This window comes from Podarcis cretensis (assembly GCF_951804945.1).
Source record: "Podarcis cretensis genome assembly, chromosome: 11".
Taxonomy (NCBI): domain Eukaryota; kingdom Metazoa; phylum Chordata; class Lepidosauria; order Squamata; family Lacertidae; genus Podarcis; species Podarcis cretensis.
Window position 1 is genome coordinate 15,832,745 of NC_137180.1, and position 24,667 is coordinate 15,857,411.

Sequence of the window (24,667 nt, forward strand, 5' to 3'; positions counted from 1 at the left end):
TTTAGCTCCATGCCTGTAGCTTAAAATAACGCGCCTTAGATCGCTTTTAAGATTACAGCAAAGTCTTTCCAGTTAATGAGGTGCTGAAATATGTTACGTATTCTTATGTGGTTATTTCCTATTTTCTGCTTTAAATTAATACCTATCGCAAGTATTTGGGCAGCCTTGAAATATCACTGCATGCTTGATTGGTGGTTGTGCATTTTTTAAAGCTACCTGCCATAATTTTAAATTGTTTGTGTTTTGCTGCAGTACAACAGTGCAGTATCAGATGCATGAATGGTGGTTCCTGTCTAGAAGACCAATGCCAGTGCCAGAAGGGATATATTGGTACTTACTGTGGACAACGTAAGTAGATACTTTGGGTTCCTTCTGGACTGTAGGAAAACCATAATTTGCCTTTAAACCAAGATCCCAGGCCATGGTTTCATTCTGGTTTAGGAGCAAACTACAGCTTACTCAGACTATAGATTGCCACGTTTTTGATGCAATAGCAAAATCATTTACCAAGAACCCCGTTTAGAAATTGCAGTGTGCAAGAGTATGAGAGAGGGAGGATGGAGTTTGCAACATCAAACCTGACTGCTCATGCATGCTAATACCAAACCATTGCTTGGTATTATGTCTCCATACACTTGAGTAGTCTTTATTGTCCATATAGAGACAGACAGAATGGAGCTTAGGAAGAGAAGGGTAGATAATTGTAGGATAGAATTCCCCTTTCCTACCCTTGCTATCTTTCTGTGTTTCTATGTGTGTTGCTTCTTCCTTCCTTCCCTATATTATTTGCTGTTACATTGCACACCCTTGCTTGCTCCTTAAATTTCAAACATTTCTTGCCTTCTACTAGCTCTGTCTCCTTTTTCAGCAGTTCTTTTAGCTCCGGCATTTTATATCAGTGAGAATCAAGATCTGAGCTGGCAATAAATGGTGCAGTTATTTTAGCCACACTTGAAGATTTGGGCCGTAACCTATAAGCTGATAATATGCTCAAGTCTTTGTGTACTTGTGTTTCTGTAGCCAGAACCACCCCATCCATGCACGAGAAGGGGCTATCAGAAGACCTGGTAGTTCCCAAGGTTTGCAGAAGTACAATAAATATTAGAGGACCCCTTAAAGGGGGGGACAACTCCCAAAAGCCCCATGAATATTCTCTTTGGCTTTGGAATGCTGACTGTTTGCTGGCGTAGTGGGGAGGGCGGAGAATAAAAAATCTCTCTCTCTCTTTCTCCCTTTCTCCATATCCTGGAGGAGGGCATGCTTGGCTGACTGGATCAGCAGGCAGGAGCACGCCACACACTGCACCATTTTGTTGCAGGTCCAGCTTGTGTGCACTGAATTGTAGTTCACATGAAAATTAGACAAATATTATTCTTATCCATTATCACTATGCAAACATTATTTAAATGCACTGTACTTGAGATTTAAAAAAAACAATGTTATTTCACATGGCATCATAATTCACTCGCTATATATTTTTATAACAACACAGAAGTGTTGTCATTCTGCGCATAGATGAGTGAAAGGTAATTCGGTTTAATAAGCCTTGATAAGGAGTAGAATGTCTTGCGACAACAGTACATTTTTATGTGTTTCCCCTTGTGATATAAGGGGATAGTTCTAGCACACTTCAAAGTTCTCCCCTCCCTTTCATTTCCCTCCCTGCCCCCCCCCCCCCAGTATGAATGATTTATTCACTCCCTACTTCTGTGTTGTTTTGGCACAGGAAAGCTGAATGCTTTCAAAACCTGACCATACGCTATAGGGGCTGGATTGGAAACCTGCCTAAAAACATTGAGACCAAATCACTTTTAGCTGTTGCTTGAGGAAGTTGTTAAGACAGTGAAACCTCTTATGGTTGCAATCTGCTAGGTAAAAATGGAGCTATTGCAGACATAGATACTTTTAGCACTTTATAGATTGCACTGCAATATGCACTTGTGAAACAACTCTGGATTATTTCATTTTAGAGTATCTCTTTAACTGCAGTCCAACGAAAGGGAAACTCGCAGATTGAGCTCAGTGCAAGAATGGGCTTTAAGTTCTTGTACAAACTGTTGTTTTTTCCCAGAGTAAGAAGGCAAATAAAAAACCCCAAGTATTTCGAACACAAATGGACTGTCAAAACCTTGCTATACATGCTGTAGAGTCACATACCTGAACAGCCAACTTCCTTATTTCCTTGGGGTTTTTTGTGCTTTGATGGTTGGTGGCTGACATTTTCAGACAGAAACCACGAAGAAAGGGAATGTGGAGTGAGATTAGACCAATTAGAGAGCAGGAAAAATCAGACAAATCGGAGAGCTGGAGAGATTGGATAAATCCATTTTACCCCTTTGCCTCTCTTTTACCAATTGGCTGCAGCAATTTATTTATTTTTTACAGTGGGGGGACATGGAGAGTTAGGGAGAAGAATGTGGACAAATCCTGCATTCAAAGTGTTCCCATAGGAATGAATGGAAATCTTGAACTTGATACACGAATGCTCGTAAAGTGAGACTTGTGTGTGTTTCTTTTAACAGTCACTTAAAAGAACAAAACTGTAAAGAAAAGATAAATATTCCTCCCTATTCAAAACTTGCATTTTTCACAGCATACAGAACTGCCTCATGAAAGGGGCACCTGTGGCTCAAAATGTCTGGCCATTTTGAACTGCTCTGCCTACTTATTCTGAACTTTCAATACCTTCCATCCATCCTTCCTTTTCTTTCTTTCTTTTAGCACACTTATAATCCATCTTTCATTGCAGTAGATCCCAGGGTGGGGTACAGAATACACTGACATAATAGCACTCAAGTCTGTTCTTCTGCTGATAATTCTAAACTATGTACGTTCACTCATCGGCTGACGCATTCTCTTGTCTTTATAACATTTCCCCCCATTAGTTACCATTGGCCTCAATCTAGGAAATTATGAGGGCAAAGTTACAGCGTCTTCCTGTGTCGGTGAGGCAAGGCACACAGTATGGTAGCCTTTCCCAACCTGATGACCTCCAGATGTTTTAGACTACAATCTCCATTAGCCCCAGCCAGCATGACCCGTGGTCAGGGGTGACGCAAGTTGTAGTTCTGTAACATTTGGAAAGTACCAGATTGGAAACGGTACATTTATATGTGGCTTTTTTGTGTGAAATGGGGTTTGTTAATGCAATCTAGATGCTCAGATTCATAAGTGAGCCTTGAAAAATGCAGAACGGATTTTAAGCCATCAGCGTTATTTTCACAGCACGTTAGCCTAATTATACTGCCCCTCCTTATATCCTACCAGCAAGTTACACTTACTCTGATCTTGTCAACACAAACTTTTCCTTCATTCCTTCTGTTTGCATATTCTTTGCCACCTCCTGCTATCTACATATGTGCTTTTCATCCCTCTGTTCCCAGACATCATGGCACTGCAGACAAATGTCATGTCCCCTGGGGTGTCTCGATATGGAGAGGAGGGGAATGGTTTCTGCTGTATGTAAATGCTTGTTTGCTTAGAGGCCCATTCAGAAATCCTAGGGGTATAAAAGGAAATGTTTCTTTGGGAGAACTGATCCTGTTTTCACTTAACAGGCCAGCAAATTGAAGCTTTGATTGCCGTGTGATAGAAATACTTATTTCAGATGGTTTTGCAATATTATTTCACACATAATTATCAGTGATAATATTCTTTGCAATGTTTTACAGTTTTGTTTTTGCAAGAAATGGTAGGCTGCAGTTTGCTTAAGCAGTCGTTGAACTATTCCTCCATTGTAAGGAAAATGGTATCTGGATTCTAGATTTTTATCTTGAAGTGGAAAAATCTGTGACTACAGCTTCCATCATACCTAACCACAGGCCTTGCTAGCTGAGGCTGATGGATGTTGGAGTCCAACAACATTTGAAGGGCTATAGGTGTCCTGCCCTTCTCTAGATATTATGAACTCTCTCTTTTTGGTTTGGAAACCGTGTACTGTAGACCCTTGGGTTACGTTACTCTCTAGTAATGTAAATGTTTCGCCGCTCGCGCATGTGCAGAAGCATTCTATCGCACCGCGTGCGTGTGCAGAAGCGGCAGCTCTGGTTACGGATTTTTTTGGGGTGCGCACAGACCCCCGGAACGAATTAATTTCGTATCCAAAAGGTCCACTGTATTTTTAATATAATGTAATCCATATGACCTTCTCTGTGCAGTTTTATGATTGGTATATTGCAGGAGTTGGCGACGTGCGGGCCAACAAGCCGACCCCAAACTGAGCCGCCCGCTCAGTGAGTCCCCCCCCCCCCCGCATGCTGCGCTAAACCGGCACGGCGACTCGCCAAGCGGCACCGGAGATTGCTTCTGCGCATGCGCAGATACAGAAAATCGCGTCTGCGCATGTCCAGACACGGAAAATCGCTTCTGCACAGGTGCGATTTTCAGCATCTAGGCATGCGCAGAAGCAATTTCCGGTGTCGCACTGCACCAGTCCGGCCCACAGATGATCTCTGTGGGAGTGAACTGGCCCATGATCGGCAAACCTTGCCAACCCCTGGTATATTGGGTTCCACCTCCCATTCTTTCATAACCCCCAACAGGCTCACTGATTGTATTTCTGGTATTAGGATGTGTTCCTTTATCTTTTATTCAGCCTTGAAAAACAGGTTCCTCCTCTCTGCACCCATTGAATTTGTATATGTGTGTACACCTCATTGTTCATCATGCATCTAGAAAAGTATGTACCAAACTATAAAAACTCATGGGATACCTCCTAGGATGCTCTCAGGGTCTGGGTCTGTCCCCCAGCCTTTGGTATAGAATTTCAGCCTAGTATAGATCCTTTTCCTAGAATCTGTTCATATTTTCTGATCTCTTCCCAACACTCTGCCGCAAACCTCACTTACTCCGTTGTATTATAGCAGGCGCTATCTCAAGCATAAAAGCAGGTAATTTCTTATTAAAGCTATTCTAAAGACTTATTGCAGGTTTCACTTAATTACCATGTTGGGCATAATGATGGTGAAAAGCATCCATTTTATTAATTTGTTCTGTAGAACTTCAAAGGGATATTTTCAATATGACCAAGTACGTAATTATGGGTCCCCCCCCCCTTTTTCTATTTCAAAACACAGCTGTCTGTGAAAATGGATGCCAGAATGGTGGTCGCTGCATAGGACCCAATCGCTGCGCATGTGTGTATGGATTCACAGGCCCACAATGTGAAAGAGGTAAGAACTAAAAACTGCAGGGAGGGAAATGTACATGAAATCAATGTGGGTCCATCATTACCTTGGTGACTTCATGTTTTCATATTTTTTAACTTATTGTTAATTGTCCATATTCTTGGTAGCATATAACATTGCAGAAGTTATTCAAAACATGTCAGAGATTTCATCTGAGAACAATTTTCTTTTAAATATAATTTATAAATCCCATTCTTTGTTAAACTCTTGGTTTCTTTGATTCCTAATTTTCCTTGTCATCTTTGCCAATTCTACATATTCAAATAACTTCGCCTGCCATTCCAATTTAGTTGGTGTTTTATCTCCCTTCCACCATCTAGCTATTAACATTCTCGCCGCAGTAGTGGCATACGTAAATATCTTTCTTAATTCTTTCAATATATCTGCAGCAATAATACCTAACAAGAAGGCTTCCGGCTTTTTGATGAAAGTTAGTTTGAACATTTTTAAAAGTTCATTATAGATAATTTCCCAAAAGTTTTTAATCTTTTTACATTTCCACCACATGTAGTACATTGTTCCCTCTGATTCTTTACATCTCCAGTGAAGATTTGAGCTGGTTTTATACATTTTCTCCAGCTTGCTTGGTGTAATATACCATCGGTAGAACATCTTCATAAAATTTTCTTCTAAAGTAAATTTTAAGTCCTTTCTCCAAAGCTTTCCCCAGGATGCCATCTGAATATTATAACCGAAATCTTTAGACCACTGAATCATCACAGATTTAACCTCCTCCTCCAGCAATTCCCAAACCAGTAACAATCTACATTTTGGAAAGTAATTTAGTCTTACTTTGTAATAGATCTTTCTTAACTTTCAATATTTCAGCAGCAAACCCTTTTGTTTTGTCTGATTTAAATATATCATTCACTTGATGATTATTTGATTAGCTAGGCCTCTTCTAGTCCCTCACCCCTACCCCGTGGGAACTGTTTATAGTGGGGTGGCTATAGCTTTATATTGACCTGTTAGCTAAACTTCTCTTGCCTTCACAACACAGCCTCATTTGCTCCATAAATTCAGGCCAAATATGTTTTTGAGTTGGAACTACGGATCTTAATGCCACAGCCTGTACTTCCTCAGGTTCTTGTCAGAGGCTCCATGCCACAAGGGGGATGCGGGTGACGCTGTGGTCTAAACCACTGAACCTCTTGGGCTTGCTGATTGGAAGGTCAGCGGTTCGAATTCACGTGATGGGGTGAGCTCCTGTTGCTCTGTCCCAGCTCCTGCCAACCTAGCAGTTCGAAAGCACACCAGTGCAAGTAGTTAAATAGGTACCGCTGTCGCAGGAAGGTAAACAGCATTTCTGTGAGCTCTGGCTTCTGTCATGGTGTCCCATTGCTCCAGAAGCGGTTTAGCCATGCTGGTCACATGACCTGGAAAGCTGTCTGTGGACAAATGCCGGCTCCCTTGGCCCCATAGTCTCCTTTGACTGGAATTAACCATCCACGGGTCCTTTACCTTTAGTAATAATGCATAACCAGCACAATTTGTAGAGTAGAGATCACTGTTGTTTAATGTACTGAGGCAGCGAGTGCCTAATGATAAAATAGCAAAACAGTGCTGGTAATTTGCCTGCTTTGTAGCTTGAAATTTTAGTGATAGTTCTTAATTCGAAGTCTTAGAAGTTTATAGCTAAAGTTTCCGCAGATTCCTTGGGTAAATTGTGTTAATATTTGTGCAGTGTAATCCTACGCATGTTTACTCAGATGTAAACTACTGTGTACAGTGGGGCTTTCTTCCTAGTAATTGTGTTTAGGGTTGCAGCCTTAAAGAATTTATCGTGCTAATATTTATGTTATTGTACTTTAAATACAGAGATTTTCTAGTTCTGTAAATTAAGGTAATTTAAATTAGGTATTTTCTCCCTAATATGGAACACATGTAGCTTTCCTTCAGATTGGCCTCTCAAACTCTGTGGTATGATAAAGCGTGACCGCTTGTTCAGCTATCTGGGTTTCTAGCAGACTAATTTCCGGGCTGGAGACAGGAGACTGAGCAGTAACTAATCACTGGCATGATTACAGTATATTTAACTTGAAGGTTTGCTGCTGGGCTGCAAGAAAGCACAACCTCTTTTGGACCCTCCCAGCCACACTTTCCTATCTATTATTTTGTATCCTTTATTGGAAACTCTTCCTGTGGCCAGCTCTGCTTCTTGGTTTTTGAAGATATGCAGATAATCTAGAAGAATGCTCTTTGTGAACTGCAGAATATTTTTTTCCCTATGCAATATGAATTTTATGAAGATCGTGTGAATTTCAGTAGTCATATGAATTAATAAAAATGTTGGGTTTTTTTTTTTTGAGGGTGGTATTTTATTATATTTAGTAATTAGATTTTTTACACATGTATTACCATAAAGTCCAAGGGCAGATAATTCATACCCAGAATAAACCCATTGAAATAATAATAATAATAATAATAATAATAATAATAATAATAATAATATATTATTTATACCCCGTCCATCTGGCTGGGTTTCCCCAGCCATTCTGGGCGGCTTCCAACAGAACACTAAAATACAATAACCTATTAAACATTAAAAGCTTCCCTAAACAGGGCTGCCTTCAGATGTCTTCTAAAAGTCTGGTAGTTGTTGTTCTCTTTGACATCTGGTGGGAGGGTGTTCCACAGGGAGGGCGCCACTACCGAGAAGGCCCTCTGCTTGGTTCCATGTAGCTTTGCTACTCACAGCGAGGGAACTGCCAGAAGGCCCTCAGCGCTGGACCTTAGTGTCCAGGCAGAATGATGGGGGTGGAGACGCTCCTTCAGGAATCAGTGGTTTCAAGATAGTAATTTTTTAACAAGCCCATTGTTTTCAGAGGGGCTCTTCTGAATATGACTTGATCAGATACAACTGATATTTACCAGAATAATAAAATAACCATCAGTGAAGGGAAGGGCCCCTCCCATTCATATAAGGCTAGCAAAAGGGAGAAGGCGTTTTTTGATTAATTCTTCCATCTTTAGCCCCCCCCCCCCAAAAAAAAATTGGGAGAGCTATTCAACCCTTTTGACTAGATGATATAATGATAACCAAACAAATAAAGACCAAGATCCGTATTACTGTACTGTGAATTATGGGTGAGCTCTAACATGAGCAGGCATCTTTATCCCTCCAAAATTTGCTTCAGTGGCTTGGAGAACCTTCTGGGCCAAATTTTGAAGGTAAGCATGAGGCTGAGCAGGGTTAAGAGAAACCAGAAGTCTAACTCTGCAAAGTGGATTTCCATTGTGCAAGCAGGCAAACACTGCTATTTTGGCTTAATAATATTTTGTATGCTTTGGATATCTTAATAATAATAATAATAATAATAATAATAATAATAGTTTTAGACTTGAATTTGGAGCATAGAGAAGGATTGTAATAGTCATGAAAATTTTCAAAAGTTGTGAGATGAATTTATGCTTAAATTATATAAAAAGTAAAAAGTTTTTAATTATGTTAGAAGTAAATTCATGCTTTAAAGATTCTTGCAGCACATAACACTATAGTACATAATACTATTTATTCAGCAGTATTTACTGGAATGTATATATTCACATCTGTATTATATCTATCTGTCTGTCTATCTATCCAGTAGCATATTTAAAGTTGGCTAGGATAGGTAAATAGTCGTAATTACATTGTTACATTCTTTTCTTATATGTGTGTGTGTATATGTGCCTAAAAGAAAAGTAAATAATTACAAGGAGGCACCTCAGCATTATACACAGCCTACAAAGAGATAAGGATAGAACTTTCCAGGTTACAACTAGGGATGAGAAAATCTTGTCAATTTCAGTATCTGTTTCTCTCTTTTCCAGTCATAAGTTCAGATCACCACATTGCTAAATCAATTTGTGATTTTTTTCCCCTTATGAAAATTCACCAGCATTTTACTGTGAATTTCTCATAATCTGTACATTTTAGTGCAGTTTTCCTTAGTATAATGCATTTTTGTACATTATTTTCACTAAGACATGCATCGTTATGAAAACTTTACTTAGCATATGCATTTTTGTACAGATTACTTGGTTGGAGAACTGCATTGCAACATTCAAAGTGTGGATTTGACATCATGCCTGCGTTTTAGTTCTCATATACCGGTGGTTTCAGGAAATGCAAATTAGGTAGATTCATCTTTATGTGTGAACAGACTTTCTCCCTCACTCCTAGTTGCAACATAATATGCCATTGTGCTACTTTTGTGCATTTATGGCCATTTTCATATTATGATAACTTGCATTTCATTATTTAAATGACGTATATCTAGTTCTTCATTGGCAGGACAGCTTAAAAAAGCATCAAGGCAACTTTTTATATCTTCATAATTTTTTTTATTTTATTTTTTACAGAAACAGGTTTCTTTTGAGCCTTAACATTTCCATACCTCATATTCCAAAAACCAACAAAACCAGCCCATCTTGACCAAAACAATTAAGCAATTTGTGGCACCTCAAAGACTAACGGGAACGCAGGTGGCGCTGTGGGTAAAAGCCTCAACGCCTAGGGCTTGCCGATCGAAAGGTCGGCGGTTCGAATCCCTGCGGCGGGGTGCGCTCCCGTCGTTCGGTCCCAGCGCCTGCCAACCTAGCAGTTCGAAAGCACCCCTGGGTGCAAGTAGATAAATAGGGACCGCTTACTAGCGGGAAGGTAAACGGCGTTTCCGTGTGCAGCTCTGGCTCTGGCCAGAGCAGCGATGTCACGCTGGCCACGTGACCCGGAAGTGTCTCCGGACAGCGCTGGCCCCCGGCCTCTTGAGTGAGATGGGCGCACCAACCCCAGAGTCTGGCAAGACTGGCCCGTACAGGCAGGGGTACCTTTACCTTTACCTTTACAAAGACTAACAGATCTTGCAATTGCCTATGTTGCCACAAGACAACTCTGGGGGTACCAGGTACAAACTGAGTGTGCTGCTTGGGCCTCGGGGGGCTTGTACAGCTGCATGCCCTTCTGGGGAGATTTAGAGGGATTCTTATTGCCATTGCATGGACAGGCAGAGTCCCCCCAAACCCTGGGCTGCCCCCGTGTGGAATAATGACTCAAGACAATGTGCTATGGGATTAAAATTGGTCACAACTTTATTATGTTTCAGATGTGGGTAGACCTTGGCTCAGGCATTGGGTGTTTATCCCTCCCAGTTCCTTGCCGTGGAACTGGGGAACATCAGGGTTATCCAGAGTGTGTGTGGGGATGGGGGGGTGGGCTGGCTCTGGAGAACATATGTTCAAGCAGAGAGAGCCCGCCTCCGTTATGTCGCCGTCGCAGGGGAGAGCAATGACAATCTCTTGGCGTACGGCCAAAGCCTCCCATCCCTTTAATGGGGAACCCTGGTATCACTGCCGCAAAGAGAAGGGTGGTGTGAGTCACCGCTACACGCCCACCCCCAGTTTAGGGAAGATAGACTAAAGGATTCCGCCTAAGGCCTGATACCGCCAAAGTTGTGACGTTTTGCTATGGCAAAGGCAAACCTGCCAATGCAGGAGAATTCCTTTCCGACCCTTCAACAGTGACCTTGACGTAGCAGCGCCCGCGTACCTGTGGAGAAAAGGTTAACCTGCAGAAGAAGTCTTAACGAGGGTGGGTAGGGTGGGAGAAGCTCTGGAGCCAACTGATGATTCCCAGGTAAGATCCTCCCCCTATTGGGTGGGCAGGGTGGTCCCTCCCCCTACCTGGCCTGATCACCTTGGCAACGCCTCCCCAGGCGGAATTAAGCAACTGGCTAAGGTAGGCGGAGACCTCCAGGTATCCCACCTGGGGAAGGCGAAGCCAAGCCTGTGTTAATGGTGCCGCATAGGGTACAGTGGGCTGCCCGCGACCATGCAAAGGGTGCCCCCCATTTAATGTGGGCAGTGGTCATTCTGTGGCTAGGTTTGTGGTGGTGCATTTGCCTGGTGTTGCACTGGAACTGCACACTTTATTTGGAGCTGAATACAGCATCTCTTTCCCAGTAGCTTTCTATGTACACAGAGGCTTCCGAGCATCTTGCCTTCCATATAAACTATCCCTGAGAAGAAACAAGTCTGTTCTTTGTTTGCTTTGGCGTTGATTTTTATCCTCCATTCTCCTCCTTTTCTGGGTTACCTTTCCCTCCCAGTTTGGGGAAAGTCCATTATCTTCCCTCCCAGTTTGGGAAGTGGCTTGGCTGCAGCTGCTGGCTGTGTGCCATAGTTGCTGTGCCACCTGTGGCGATCCCGCTTGTCTGTTTGCACTAGCAATGACCAGCTAGCACAATGAAAGCAGTACATGGAAAGTTGGGGGAAAGGCTTCCCTCTAAACCAAAAAACATCTGAAAATAATCAAAAGTAATAATGAGAGAGAAATTTTCCAGTCTAAAAATCTGACATGCATAGGTTGGGAATGCCTTGTTTTTATGGGAAATAACTCTCTTCTGTGCTGGAACGGACTGCAAGCCTGAAATGCTGTTACGGCTTATCCTGTATGAATCCAATATTCCATTTGACTGCCCTGCTATTACTGACTGATTGCTCTATTCAAACGGTGCATTGTAGGATCCATTTTAATATCCATATTTAAATTCTCCTTAATAACTGCTGTGTATGAAGGCTATGCCCATAAGTAGTAAGGCAAAAAAAATTATGTTTTTAATTTCCTTTGTGCATTTGTAGTGTACTTGTTTTGAAAACAAAACCAAACCCCAGCCCTTCAAGATTTTCCTCTACTGCTGCACTGCTCAATTGCGGGGCCCCAATTAGTGCCATTGCCTTCCGTTACAAGTTTGGGTGTAATCCGTGATGCCTCCCTTTCCATGGAGGTGCAGGTTACAGCAACAGCCAAGGCGACATTTCTCCACCTTTGCCGCATTAAGCAGCTGGTCCCTTACCTTTCCCGCCCCGACCTGGCCACAGTGATCCATGCGATAGTCACCTCCAGGCTTGACTACTGTAATTCGCTCTAAACGGGGCTGCCCTTGAAGCTGTCCCAGAAACTCCAGCGGGTGCAGAATGCAGCAGCAAGGCTCCTCACGGGGTCTCTGCTATGGGAGCATATTCACCCAGTGCTTTTCCAGCTGCACTGGCTCCTGGTGGAGTACAGGGTCAGATTTAAGGTGCTGGTTTTGACCTTTAAAGCCCTTCACGGCTTAGGACCCTCATACCTACGGGACCGCCTCTCCTGGTATGCCTCATGGAGGACCTTAAGGTCCATAAATAACAACACCCTAGAGGTCCCGGGCCCCAAGGAAGTTAGATTAGCCTCAACCAGAGCCAGGGCTTTTTCAACTCTGGCTCCAGCCTGGTGGAACGCTCTGCCTCATGAGACCAGGGCCCTGCAGGATTTGATTTCTTTCCACAGGGCCTGTAAGACAGAGTTGTTCCGCCTGGCCTTTGGCTTGGATTCAATTTGACACCCCCCCTTTCTTTTTTCCTTTCTCCTCCTGTGATGAGGCTGCATTTTAATGTTTCAATGTTGTATTTTAATCTTGTTTTTAAGTTGTATTCATTCAACTTGTTTTTAGTATTGCTTGTTAGCCGCCCTGTCTTGGCTGGGGAAGGCGGGGTATAAATAAAATCTGTTGTTATTATTATTATTAAGTGTTTTTTGTTACTTGCTGCCTCTGCAGTTCCTCTGTGTGCAAAGCCTGTGTTGGAGTGTGGTTTCTATTGCTACCCCCCCCTCACACTGGTTGCTCCTGTTGGTCCACCTGCCTCACTGTTTCCTACACTGGTTGGCAGCAGCTCTTCAGCATTTCAGACAGGGGAATTGAACCTGGGTTGTTTTGCTTTCAAAGCACCTTCTCCAGAACTGAAGGGATGAAGGGGGAGGGCTGACACAACATCCAAGGTTCAGTTTCTGGCATCTCCAGTAGGGCTTTGAATGTCCCCAGTCTGGAGGGCTGCTGCCCATCAGTGCAGACAATACCAACCTAGATGGATCAGTGATCTGACTTCTCTTAAGGCAGCTTCCTATGTTCTTTGTTTTACACAAGCATTGAAGTGAAGTCAAGGTTGCTACTTAGCTTGTATGTGGGAGCTCAAGCAATTATTACTATTATTATTACTCTGTTTCCCCAGCCACTCTGGGTGGCTTCCAACACAATATTAAAAAACACAATACAGCATTAAACATTAAAAACTTCTCTAAACAGAGCTGCCTTTAGATGTCTTTTAAAAGTCAGGTAGTTGTTTATTTCCTTAACATCTGAAGGGAGGGTGTTCCACATGGCAGGTGCCACTGCCGAGAAGGCCCTCTGCCTGGTTCCCTGTAACCTCACTTCTTGCAGTGAGGGAACCACCAGAAGACCCTTAGCGCTGGATCTCAGTGTCCGGGCTGAACGATGGAGGTGGAGATACTCCTTCAGGTATACTGGGCCGAGGCCGTTTAGGGCTTGAAAGGTCAGCACCAACACTTTGAATTGTGCTCAGAAACGTACTGGGAGCCGATGTAGGTCTTTCAGGACTGGTGTTATATGGTCTCGGCGGCCACTCCCAGTGAGTATTGGGAGCAGCTAGATTAAGTTAGCAATCTTAACCCTGGATTCAGAGATGTTCTGCTACTATGGCAGTGGAACGCCTGTCAAATTCCATATCTACTCAGCCTAGATGGAAGAGAAAGCACACAATTAGAAAATATGAAATGGTGCAGTGGTAGCATACATCAGTCCCAGCATGATTTGAGTAGAGGATTGCAGAAAAGCATTTGATCTTTCATTTGTGAGACTTATCTTATTCTAAGCATAGTTAATTTTCTAGGGAAAATGACCACTTTTATTATCCTCCCCCAACTGAAGAGACTGGCTCTCATTTCCCACATGCACTGTATTATTCCCAGCTTGCTAGATAACATTGTAAAAATGCTTTTTATTTTTATCTTGTCTAAATCAGTACATGACTATCTAATGTAAACAGCTAAAGCCTCATGGCAACCTCTTTGTTTTGGCTGTGATGCATTATTTTAAAAAGAATAGGTTTTTCATTAATGACCATTAAACTATTGGAATAAAATGTCTGAGATGATCATTAATGTATTTATTTGCAGCTTCTGCACAGTTTGACGTTTTAATAGTCTGTTTTGTACAACAGTAGGCCAGAACATAAAGCATATTGGCAGATGCTTATATTTTGAAGAATTATGTACAGAAATGAAACACGTACTTGGGAACACAAAGGCATGATTTACTTGAACCCTATAAAAGTCTGATTTGTGGGTGAGTGGAATGAGGGCTAAATCAGGGTGTTTGCTTAAGTGATACTATGATTGCTTCATTAAGTATTGGGCTCTCTGTCCCCTACCTAGAATGGAAACCCATCTCTTGCCCCACCTAAAGTAGAGGCATGGTTGATGACGCCAAAAGCTGGGACCTTTTCAGTGGCTGCACCATCTTACCCCATGAAGCATGGGCACTTTTTACTCATGATCTCTAGCTCTGCTTTAAAATGGTTTTTAAATTTTGTGTAGTTTATGTATTTTTCTTGAATTCTTTTTTGGTATTTTAGTATATTTTATTCTGTTGTAATTATTCATTGTTGCAAGCCGTCTGAGCAATGCTTGAGTGCTAGCCTTGCTCTCCCGGTGCATGGGATTATAATTGTGCGGAGCCTAAGAATGGAAGGGGGTCTTGTGGGGGTGAACAAACTATGGAAATGCTTTTATCTGCTGATCCCAAATATTTGCATTAGTGCCATGCTAGCCTAACATTGCTGATATAAGATCTGCAGCACAATCTTATTTGGGTTTACTCAGAAGTTAATTCAATTGTGCTCAATGAGGCTTATTTCCTAGCTTGTGTATTTTGGAGCTTAGCGTAAGTTTTGTGACATTGCATTGATGTAACTTTTGTTACATCCAGTCTTAGGATCTGGCTGTTGTTTTAAAATACAAATGAAAGATGCTGAAACAGTACCATAAGGTAGGCGTAAATATATGTGTGTACATACAGAGAGATGGATAATTGTTTTATTATAGCCATTTTGTCATTCTCCATGTCCTAAGTCATTCCATTCCTGGAGATGACGGTTTTCAGAGACAGAGAAAAACGTAGCCACTACATGTGAAAAGTAGGTTACCTACTCTCATCAAGGCATAAGATTTGCTAAGCAAACTATAATTTGTAACATGTGTTCCATCAGTGCCTTTTGATAGAATTGTTCCCATAGCAACAGCGGGGCAAAAACAAATTGTGAAACTCCTAACATGACACTTGTCTGCGCGCAAGGAAAATATGAAGTTAATTTTTGTTTATGTTAATTTTACGTTTAATTTAATTAGGTGTAAGGGAAAAAAGTGTCGTCAGCCTAAGCGTGGAATGCCTTCAGCAATGTGCCAGGTTGTTTTTCCTATGCACCATGGCAATAAATCATTTTATCAGCCTTGCATAGGTTGGTTTGAAATGCCACCGGGGATATGTGTCTACGGAAATATTTCAGATCCATGTAATTGTGGACTTGTAGGCCTGATACACTTGTGACGTGTCCAGGATACCATCATGAATACATCACCATGTGTTGGGACTTGTGAAATCCCTCAGCCTTAACATAGAAATTAATGACTTGGAAGGTAGTTCTAAAAGGAAAATTAAAAGCATCCCACTGTAGTATCAGGCATTCCTTAGAAAGTGGTTGTCCCTTAGAGTAGAGCTGATCCATAGCATGGTTTGATCATAGTGTGATATGGATACTTTTGTTACAGCCCAGAGAGCCAAGTTGATGGACAATCTCCTACTGAACTTCATGTAAACGTCTTTGAGCATCCCAAAGGAAAAGTGGCATGAAAATATTTAAAATCCTATAGGCATTGGCTGATGCAAGTCTTCCTTTAAAAACCATGGTTTCCCAAGCTTGGGTCCCCAGCTGTTTTTGGACTACAGGCCCCATCACCCCTAGCTTAGCAAGACCAGTGGTCAGGGATGATGGGAACTGAAGTCCAAAAACAGATGGAGTCCCAAGTTTGGGAACCACTGCAAAGAAGAGAAGAAAAGCTTGGATTTGATATCCTGCTTTATCACTACCCGAAGGAGTCTCAAAGCGGCTAACATTCTCCCTTCCCTTCCTCCCCAACAACAAACACTCTGTGAGGTGAGTGGGGCTGAGAGACTTCAGAGAAGTGTGACTGGCCCAAGGTCACCCAGCAGCTGCAGGTGGAGGAGCGGAGACGCGAACCCGGTTCCCCAGATTACGAGACTACTGCTCTCAACCACTACACCACACTGGCTCTCATACTCCCTCCCAGCTCAGCAGTACCTTAATGGCGTGATGGAACTACCACTGCAGCTTTGCCATTCCAAAAGCCAGGGCAGAAGGCAGGCAGTGCCAATTCCATTATATGATGGCAGTGGGGCAGGCTTAGAATCTAACAGATCTCAGCCCTGATCAGCTTCTTCCGGGAAAGCCCTGCTACTGTACTTTTTGCTGGCTGCCACCCAGTAGAGATCCTGTTGGCAGAACTTTGCCTGGCTTCATGAAGGTGCTCTGCTCTAGCAGAGTGGCATTGGCACTACTTTGCAGGTAGTGGGCAGGGGGAGGCTGGCGGAAAAGACAGAGGGACACCTAGGGTCAATCCAACATACACCTACACATCCATCGCAAGGGGGCTTTGAATTGCTCTGTAATTAGTGAAATAATTGCGATAGGAGGAAGATGAGCAGGGTGTATAGCCCAAACAAAACAAAGTAACTACTGATTTCTGCTTAAAGTCCAGAAGTTAGGGGCGGCGGTTCCTTCAACTTTTACATACTCAGTTTGTTCTTCTGTATGAAAGAAGCTATTCTGACTCTCAGAGCATAGAATAAAGATGTAATAAGAATCCCTGGTGGACTTCCAACATTTAGTAGTGGGCCTCTCCAGACATAGGCTGCAGCGTGCGGAACAAAGCAAAAGTTATTCAGACTGATACAAACACTGCAATTGGGCAGATATCATGAACATGCAAAACAGGCCGACAGCCTTGTGATAATGTCCCATCTTTGCTCACCATTGCGGTACAAAATCGCAAGCTACACAAGCATGTTGGCTGTCCCTGTGCCAGCATGAATACGATTCCAGTAGGGAGATCAAGCATCTCACCAAAAGGTTTGTAGCAGGGGTACTATGCCACACTGAACTAAATCGAATCCTGGTGTGGGGGCAGAATCCAGATGGAAAGCTGCAAGAGCATGGGCATCTGTTTTTATAAGGAACCTTTTCCAGTCTGGGCATAAATTTGCTACATTTGAAACCAGCTTTTAAAACCCCTCCTTTAGTTACCCAGGTAAAGAAATGCATACTCTTATTTGATATATTTAGGATGGTACTTTTATTTGAATCTTAGCTATATTCATTTTTTCCTTAGACATTTAGCCTGTCCTTGTACGACCTGTTTTCCAAACAGTTCATTGAATCCTCTCTGACTTGTTGATACATAAAGAAATTTTATGTATTTCAACCAGGGCTTGTCTGTTGCTGGTTTCAGCATCATTATTCACCATGTCTTGTCTATCATGCAAGCCTTTGGGTGCTGCGGTGGGGTTATTGGGCCGGAGGGGGTGGTGTTATCATGTATTTTGTATTTTATACTTTAAACTGCTCTGTGTTCTCTGGATAAAGGTGGTGTTTTGTTATACAATACAGGTTTTTTTATAGTGGCCTATATTGCAAGAGGCTTGGACATTAAGCGACCGAATACAAAACTTTAATGTAACCTGCAGGCTCTCCATTTCTTTTGCTGAAATGAAGGGGCAATTTTTGGCTTTGTTGCATTATAGCTGTGTGTAATGGCATTGTTGCACTCCTTTCTTCATTGCAAGGCACCTTTGGGAAGGAATAATTAGTGCTGGAGAATGGGCAAGAAAGTGTGCCAGTTGTTTTCCCATGAATCTTCCCCAGCAGTTGCCTTTACTGTAGCATCAGGGTGTCCCGAACCCACATTTTTTAAATTGGCACATGTTGAGAACGCTGGCAGGGTAAAAGTGTGTGTGTGTGTGTGTGTGAAAGAGAAAGAATTTTAGTTAGCTAGTTTTCCCCATGGTTGGGGGAAAGTTAAGCACACCTTTCCTCCTGTCCCTCTCCAGGTGCAAATTGTCCTTTGATCAGGGCAATTTGCAAGGGAGAAGAGGCCATCTCTCTCCTTAACAAAGCATGTGATCATCACCTGCTCTGAGCTTAATCAAGCTGAGTGACCACAAACCTCCCAGACCTAACAAGTCACCTAATCTTCACCTGATCAACTAGTAAACTGGGCTGTGTTCTGTCCTCTACCTCAGCCTCTTCAGGTATATTCCCCACTGTTCCTGGAGCCTCAGAGCCTGTCACATTCATGGAGAAGGGGACACCTCTGGTTCTGGTGACATGTCTATTTCCTCTGGCCCCTGTGAACTGCTGGCTGTCTCTTCAACATCCTCTGCTGTTCATTGAGGAGACCTCCCCAGCCCCAGCCTCCCATTCCCCATCTTCAGCTTGTCCTGGCGGCTACACCCTCACTGGGTTCTCTTCCATTTTCTTGGTGTCCTTCCAGGTCATGATATCAAAGCAGCACGCTGATCAAAATTTGTGCAAGCTGCATGACACCTGCCCTGTCATTCCATCTGTGGATAGTGTTTGATAGATATCTTTAACAATCCCTCCTTTTAACTGAAAATATAGACAAGGTACACTAAGAGTTCAAGGAATTTAAATCCCTAGTGGGATATAGCGAATTTGTTCGTTTTTTATTTTTAAAAAGGCACAACATGCCATGGCCCTTCAGAGAAAAAAATGGTTCGTTGTGTTGCAAGCTTTCAAACGGAACATATTACTGCATCAGATAAGTGAAGTAAACTGAAAAGTTGCTCTGTTTATAGATGTGGAGGTGGAGGCACTCCTCAGGCATTAAAATGTTTCCTCTTAATTTCCAGATTACAGAACAGGCCCTTGTTTCACTCAGGTCAGCAACCAGATGTGTCAAGGCCAGCTGACTGGCATTGTTTGCACGAAGACGCTTTGTTGCGCAACCATTGGACGTGCATGGGGCCACCCTTGTGAGATGTGCCCTGCTCAGCCTCAGCCATGCCGCCGTGGTTTCATCCCCAACATCCGCACTGGCGCATGTCAAGGTAAGCCATTTGTATTACGTTAGTTACTGCAATTTAAATGTTTTCCTACTGTAGAGTAGATCTGAGCAATTGATTGAAGCCAGATGTTACTTCCCTCCTTTCTCATATATATATATACAGAGAGAGAGAAAGTGAGAGTATATTCAAAATATAAAGCATTTCTGTAAGTGTCAAGATATTTGTTAGGCTGCATTGACATAATAATGAAACCAATGTGTTTGTGGAAGAATGAATTAGACCCACAGACTGTGCATGAAACACAGGAGTGAAAACAACTCCATTTACTCATTGAGATAGAGCCTCATGTACTGCAATAGATGCCTTTTCCCTTTCTTGGGATAACCATTATACAGTCATACCTCATGTTGCGTCCGCTTCAGGTTATGTGTTTTCGTGTTGTGTCCCGCGGCAACCCGGAAGTACCAGAACGAGTTACTTCCAGGTTTCGCCGCTCGCGCAAGCGCAGAAGCGGCGCTTCAGCTTGCATCAGTTCTGTGTTATGGACGGGCCTCCGGAACAGATCCCGTCCGTAACACAGAACTGATGCAAGGTTCCACTGTATATATCATGTCTATTAAGTGTCTATAATTCCCCCTCCACAGGAGCAGCTGGTGGAGAGAGCAGCCACAATAGTCTTGGCCTCCCAGCAGCTGCTGTCACCATGGGACAGTGAGGGGGCAGGTAAGGGCAGCAGAGAGAGCAGGGTGGTTTGGACACCCAATCTGGCACTTCTGCTAGTGTGCCCTGCTGGCCTAACCTCATTGCTGCCCTACCCTATGCCACCCAAGTCTGCAGCAGTGCTGCCATGTCCTGAGTGGTGCTCTCCTTTGATGACTGTTGCTGCCCCTGTATATAATCAAGGCCCCTGCCGCCTTTGAACAAACTGCATTTTGGTAAAACAAGTGAACAAGTGGTTCCCAAAGTGAAATGTGGGGTTTCCTAGAAAGGGGTGAGAGCAACTCCCCTTCTCCCCACCCCCAGAGTTGTAACTTGTTCATAACATACTGAATTGTGAAATATAGGAGAAATGTCCCATTTTTACTCCCGGCCTTTGCCAGGCAAACTTTAAAGTACATTTTCTTGAAAATTGTGAGGGTTATTATAGTTATTAAGAAAATGTACTTCAAAGGTTTTTGTCCCTATAGGCACTGAGTATGTAATTAATGCAATTACGAGGCTGACACTAAAATCTGAGAGTCAAGTAGAAATCCTCATTATAGGGACTGGTTCTAAAATTGGCAGCCTTAACAAAGCAGCATATTTGTCCTTGTACAAAATGAGTAAGTGACATAATTTATGCTCAGTGGATTGATACAGTGATCTTTTGCTTTCTAAGGTGAATTAATATAACAATAGGTCGTTCTACATCAGTCAGACATATGTGCCAATTTTATTCCACTGGATCGAATCTAATGTGGAACGAGTAGAAAAAAAGTAACCAGTAGTAATTTCCTGTAGTAAAGGTAAAGGGACCCCTGGACATTAGGTCCAGTCGTGACCGACTCTGGGGTTGCAGCGCTCATCTCGCTTTATTGGCCAAGGGAGCCAGCGTACAGCTTCCGGGTCATGTGGCCAGCATTACTAAGCCGCTTCTGGCGAACCAGAGCAGTGCACGGAAACACCGTTTACCTTCCCACCAGAGTGATACCTATTTATTTACTTGCACTTTGACGTGCTTTTGAACTGCTAGGTTGGCAGGAACAGGTACCAAGCAACGGGAGCTCACCCCGTCGTGGGGATTCGAACCGCCGACCTTCTGATCGGCAAGTTCTAGGCTCTGTGGTTTAACCCACAGCGCCACCCGCATCCCTTCCTGTAGTAACAAGTAGTAAATATATCCTTCCTTCTCCTTAGAACAGCCTTCTGCATCCTGGTTCCCTCGGGATGTCATTGGCATATAACTCCCATCAGCCCTAACCAGCATGGCCAATGATGAATCATGGGAGTTGTAGTTCAAAAAATATCTGGGAGACACTAGATTGGGAAAGTCTCACTGAAAATGTCATAGGCTTAGGCCGCGAAATAAAAACACAGTGTTTCAATAGACTTCCATAGGTCTGGTAGACGAATTGGGTTCATGGCCTCGCACCCAAGAAAATAGTGTAATAACAGAACAATTGTTCATGTGACTCAGAAGGCAGTGACATGGATGAATGTGAATAAAACTTTCTTTGCAGATCTTGCAGTGGGAACACAACAGTGTAAACAACTTTTATTTTATGTAATGCAGCCATATGGGCCTCAGGCTTCGCGTGCGTTCTTTGAACCAGCAGAACACTCTCAAAGACATTGAAACACAGACATGAAATACACACATCGCTGTTTGCTACTATTTTACAAAACTACAATTTTTTATGCAGGAAAATTGGTATATTTTTTGAGAGAAGGTATGCAAACTTATATTCTGGCATGCACAAGAGGTGTAACTGTATACAAAACTAGATTCAGGTAGGTAGCCATGTTGGTCTGACGCAGTCGAAATAAATTAAAAAATTGTCCAGTAGCACCTTATACCCAGAACAAACTTAGTTGATCTCTAAGGTGCTGCTGGATAATTTTTTATTCATGTATACAAAAGTGTGTGAAAGAAGCTGACCGTGGGAAGCAAAGTATGTGGTGTTTTTAAAAGGTTTTAGCACTGCATCTTTTGCTCTGTCCAGCCTTCCTTAATGGTAGCACGCACTGTCAGAACTCATAGAAGAGTTTGTTTGGCCTTCCTGCGTCTAGGATTGGGGTTCCCAGTGTGCTGCCAAGACACTTCTGGACACTTCCCTTGGTGTCCGCTGAAGTGGATGGGCTGCCTGGAAAGAGAAGCGCAGCCCCAAGCAGCCTCACACTTTCCCCATCCATTTCCCAAAATGCCTCTGAGTGTGCCCAGGGATTTTCTTCATAGGAAAGGAAAGAAAGACTTGGGGGATTCTGGAACTGTTAGTCTCAGTCCTGGTTCCTGGTCGGGAAAGCCTTTCTGCTGGGACCCAGGAAAGCTTGCTACTCCTCTATGTGAAGGTAGCTCCCCACCCCCCGTTGGGGCAGGAGATAGCAGTTTACCGATTACAAGTAGTCAATAAAATGCTTGAAGTGCATTTTATAGGAAATGGGTGGAAGTTTACAGACTGTGTGTCAGGCCTGGAGGTTTTCAAGGGTATTCTCACTATATGAGTATCTTTTCTCTGATGCTTATGACTCCTGTAGTTTATGGAGAGAAATGATTAGAAGTATGTCAAGGATTCACTTGGCTCTGTAGCTTCAGTGCCCTTGAGAATGTTTTTCGGCATTTCACGGCTTTGGCTGCTGGTTAACTGAGCATGACAAATATCCTTAAACTGTGCAATGAACAGTTGACATTGTTGCAGAATTACACTGTGGAAATTGAAAACAGTGTGGGTATTTTGCCTGTGAACAATCCGCATTTAAAACAACCATTTTCTTTTTTACACTATGTAATTTCACAATTGCTTCTTATGGCATTCTGAATGTGCTTCGCTCAACATGAATTAGGAACTTGGCTGCTGAGAAGCTTGTACTGTCAAATCATTTCAGAGAGAAGCAAAATATCAAAGGCATAAAGATAACATCAGACTTTTGAGAAGGGACAAATCCTGAAAAGTGCTGAATATCCATAATTCTTATTAAGCCAGACACAAAGGCCAATTGCAAACATGGATTGAATTTGCTTTCCTGCACACAGTACTGTGTTCCTTTTGTTAACTAACAGAGAAACACAGGAACTGATTATGTGTGGCCTTTATTCAGACCATAGAATTGTGGAGTTATAGAGCTGTAAGGGACCACGAGGATCATCTAGTCCACCTGCCTGCAATGCAGAAATCTTTCGCCCAATGTGGGGCTTGAACCCACAACCCTTAGGGAAGATAATGGAGAATCCCATTTTCAAGTCATAATCAGAAAAGATTCCCTATTTGAGATCCAGATTAAATTGCTATGTCTTCCAACCAAATGAAAGAAGCACTTGAAATCACATTTTGTGCATCCTCAGAACAATCCCATAAAGGTATTATATGGAACTATTTGATGGCCATTATCAGTTTTCCTAATTTGCCATTGAACTGAACAACTGAGAGAATTCTGTTGTTGTACACCTCCTGACTTTTAATTCGAAAATATGGATTTCAAGTCCATGTTCAGTTGTTCTTTCTCTTGCTTGGTGTGCTTGATGGCACGTAACTCATATCTTCTGCTTTTTACTTTGAGTGATTACGTGGGTTTGTTTTTCCTGTTTAGAACAATGGCACCGTGGAAATAGTGGCAGCAAACAACTGCCATGTCCAAGCCATCGTCCTCACTAGGAGAAGGGTTCTAAGGGTACCACTGTTTGCTGTTCCTCTTCCTTCTAGAACTGTGCCAGCATCCTGATCTTTATTTGCACAGGCCCTTTTGCACAAGCTTTCCTGTGCCCATCACTCTGATAGGCCCCCTGTTTTAAGTGTAGGGTAGAAGCCCATCTTCCTTGCAAGTGTGATTCGCTTTGCATGCTTCTTCCAAAAAATGTATGTTCCTAAGTTTAAAGAAATCTGATGATCTTGAATGAGATTCTGCATGTTGGCTTGTGGCCTTCCCTGATGTGTATGGTTCTGCTGTTGGCCTCTGATGCTGGCTTGAGTTTTGTTTTCATGTGGCTTTTAGAGGAGTTTAGATTGTGAGCTGCCTTGTAACCAGAAGGGAGGATAAACTTATTTGATGACCCTCCCCAATCTATGAGGTCATACAAAGAGGCCTTCCTACATGTCCTGCTTGTAACTGAGGTACATCTGGTAGGAAAGCTTCTGAGATGTGGAACCTCCCTGCCTTGGGAGATCTATCTTCCCCTAGCTGTGTTAGGTTTTAGTTGCCTGTTGAAGACCTGTTTATTTAGACAGGCATTTAGTCTTAGCTGTTTACATTCTATATTATTGGATTTAGGCATTACTGGATTGTTTGCATTCTATTGGAATTTTTTAGATGGATTGTTTTTTGATTAGCTTTCTTGAGCACTTCATTCTGGAGAGGCAGGATACAAGTGGTGTGTGAGAACGAAAGAAAGGAGAGAGAGAGTTAGAGAACACAGACATATACACATTGAATTGTAGAGTTGGAAGAGGCCCTGGGGTCACCTAGTCTAGATTACAACTAGATCAAACGTGACAGATGGCCATCCAACCTCTGCTTAAAAACCTCCAAGGAAGGAGAGACATGCCCTTTTTTTTTTAGCCACAAGATAACTGGAGGAGGAGAAAGTTATACTGACAGATATCACTTTATCTGCTGAGGAGCATTTTGCTTTGCAGTGGAAGTTTCGCTTAGTTTCAGTGGCTGCTTCTGATGTGGCATGGCAGAGCTGCTCTTCAATACAAAAAGCAAAAAGCCCGACTATGCATGTAGCTATAAACAGCAAAGTGGGCTTTAAAGTTGAAAGGTATGCTTTAAACCAAACATTTGGTTTCCTCTCTTGTACCTGTTGGGGGGACGGGTCAA

At 42.8% G+C, this 24,667-nt stretch overlaps 1 protein-coding gene across 1 annotated transcript in view; it reads left to right on the forward strand.

Annotated features, from left to right (window-relative positions):
• The window catches only part of FBN2 (fibrillin 2), a 136,950-nt gene that overhangs the window by 8,486 nt on the left and 103,797 nt on the right, over positions 1–24,667 (forward strand). The window contains exons 4-6 of the mRNA XM_079995931.1: positions 253–348; positions 5,076–5,171; positions 18,998–19,195. Of these exons, the coding sequence (XP_079852057.1) occupies positions 253–348; positions 5,076–5,171; positions 18,998–19,195 (390 nt within the window). The remainder of the gene's footprint in view (positions 1–252; positions 349–5,075; positions 5,172–18,997; positions 19,196–24,667) is intronic.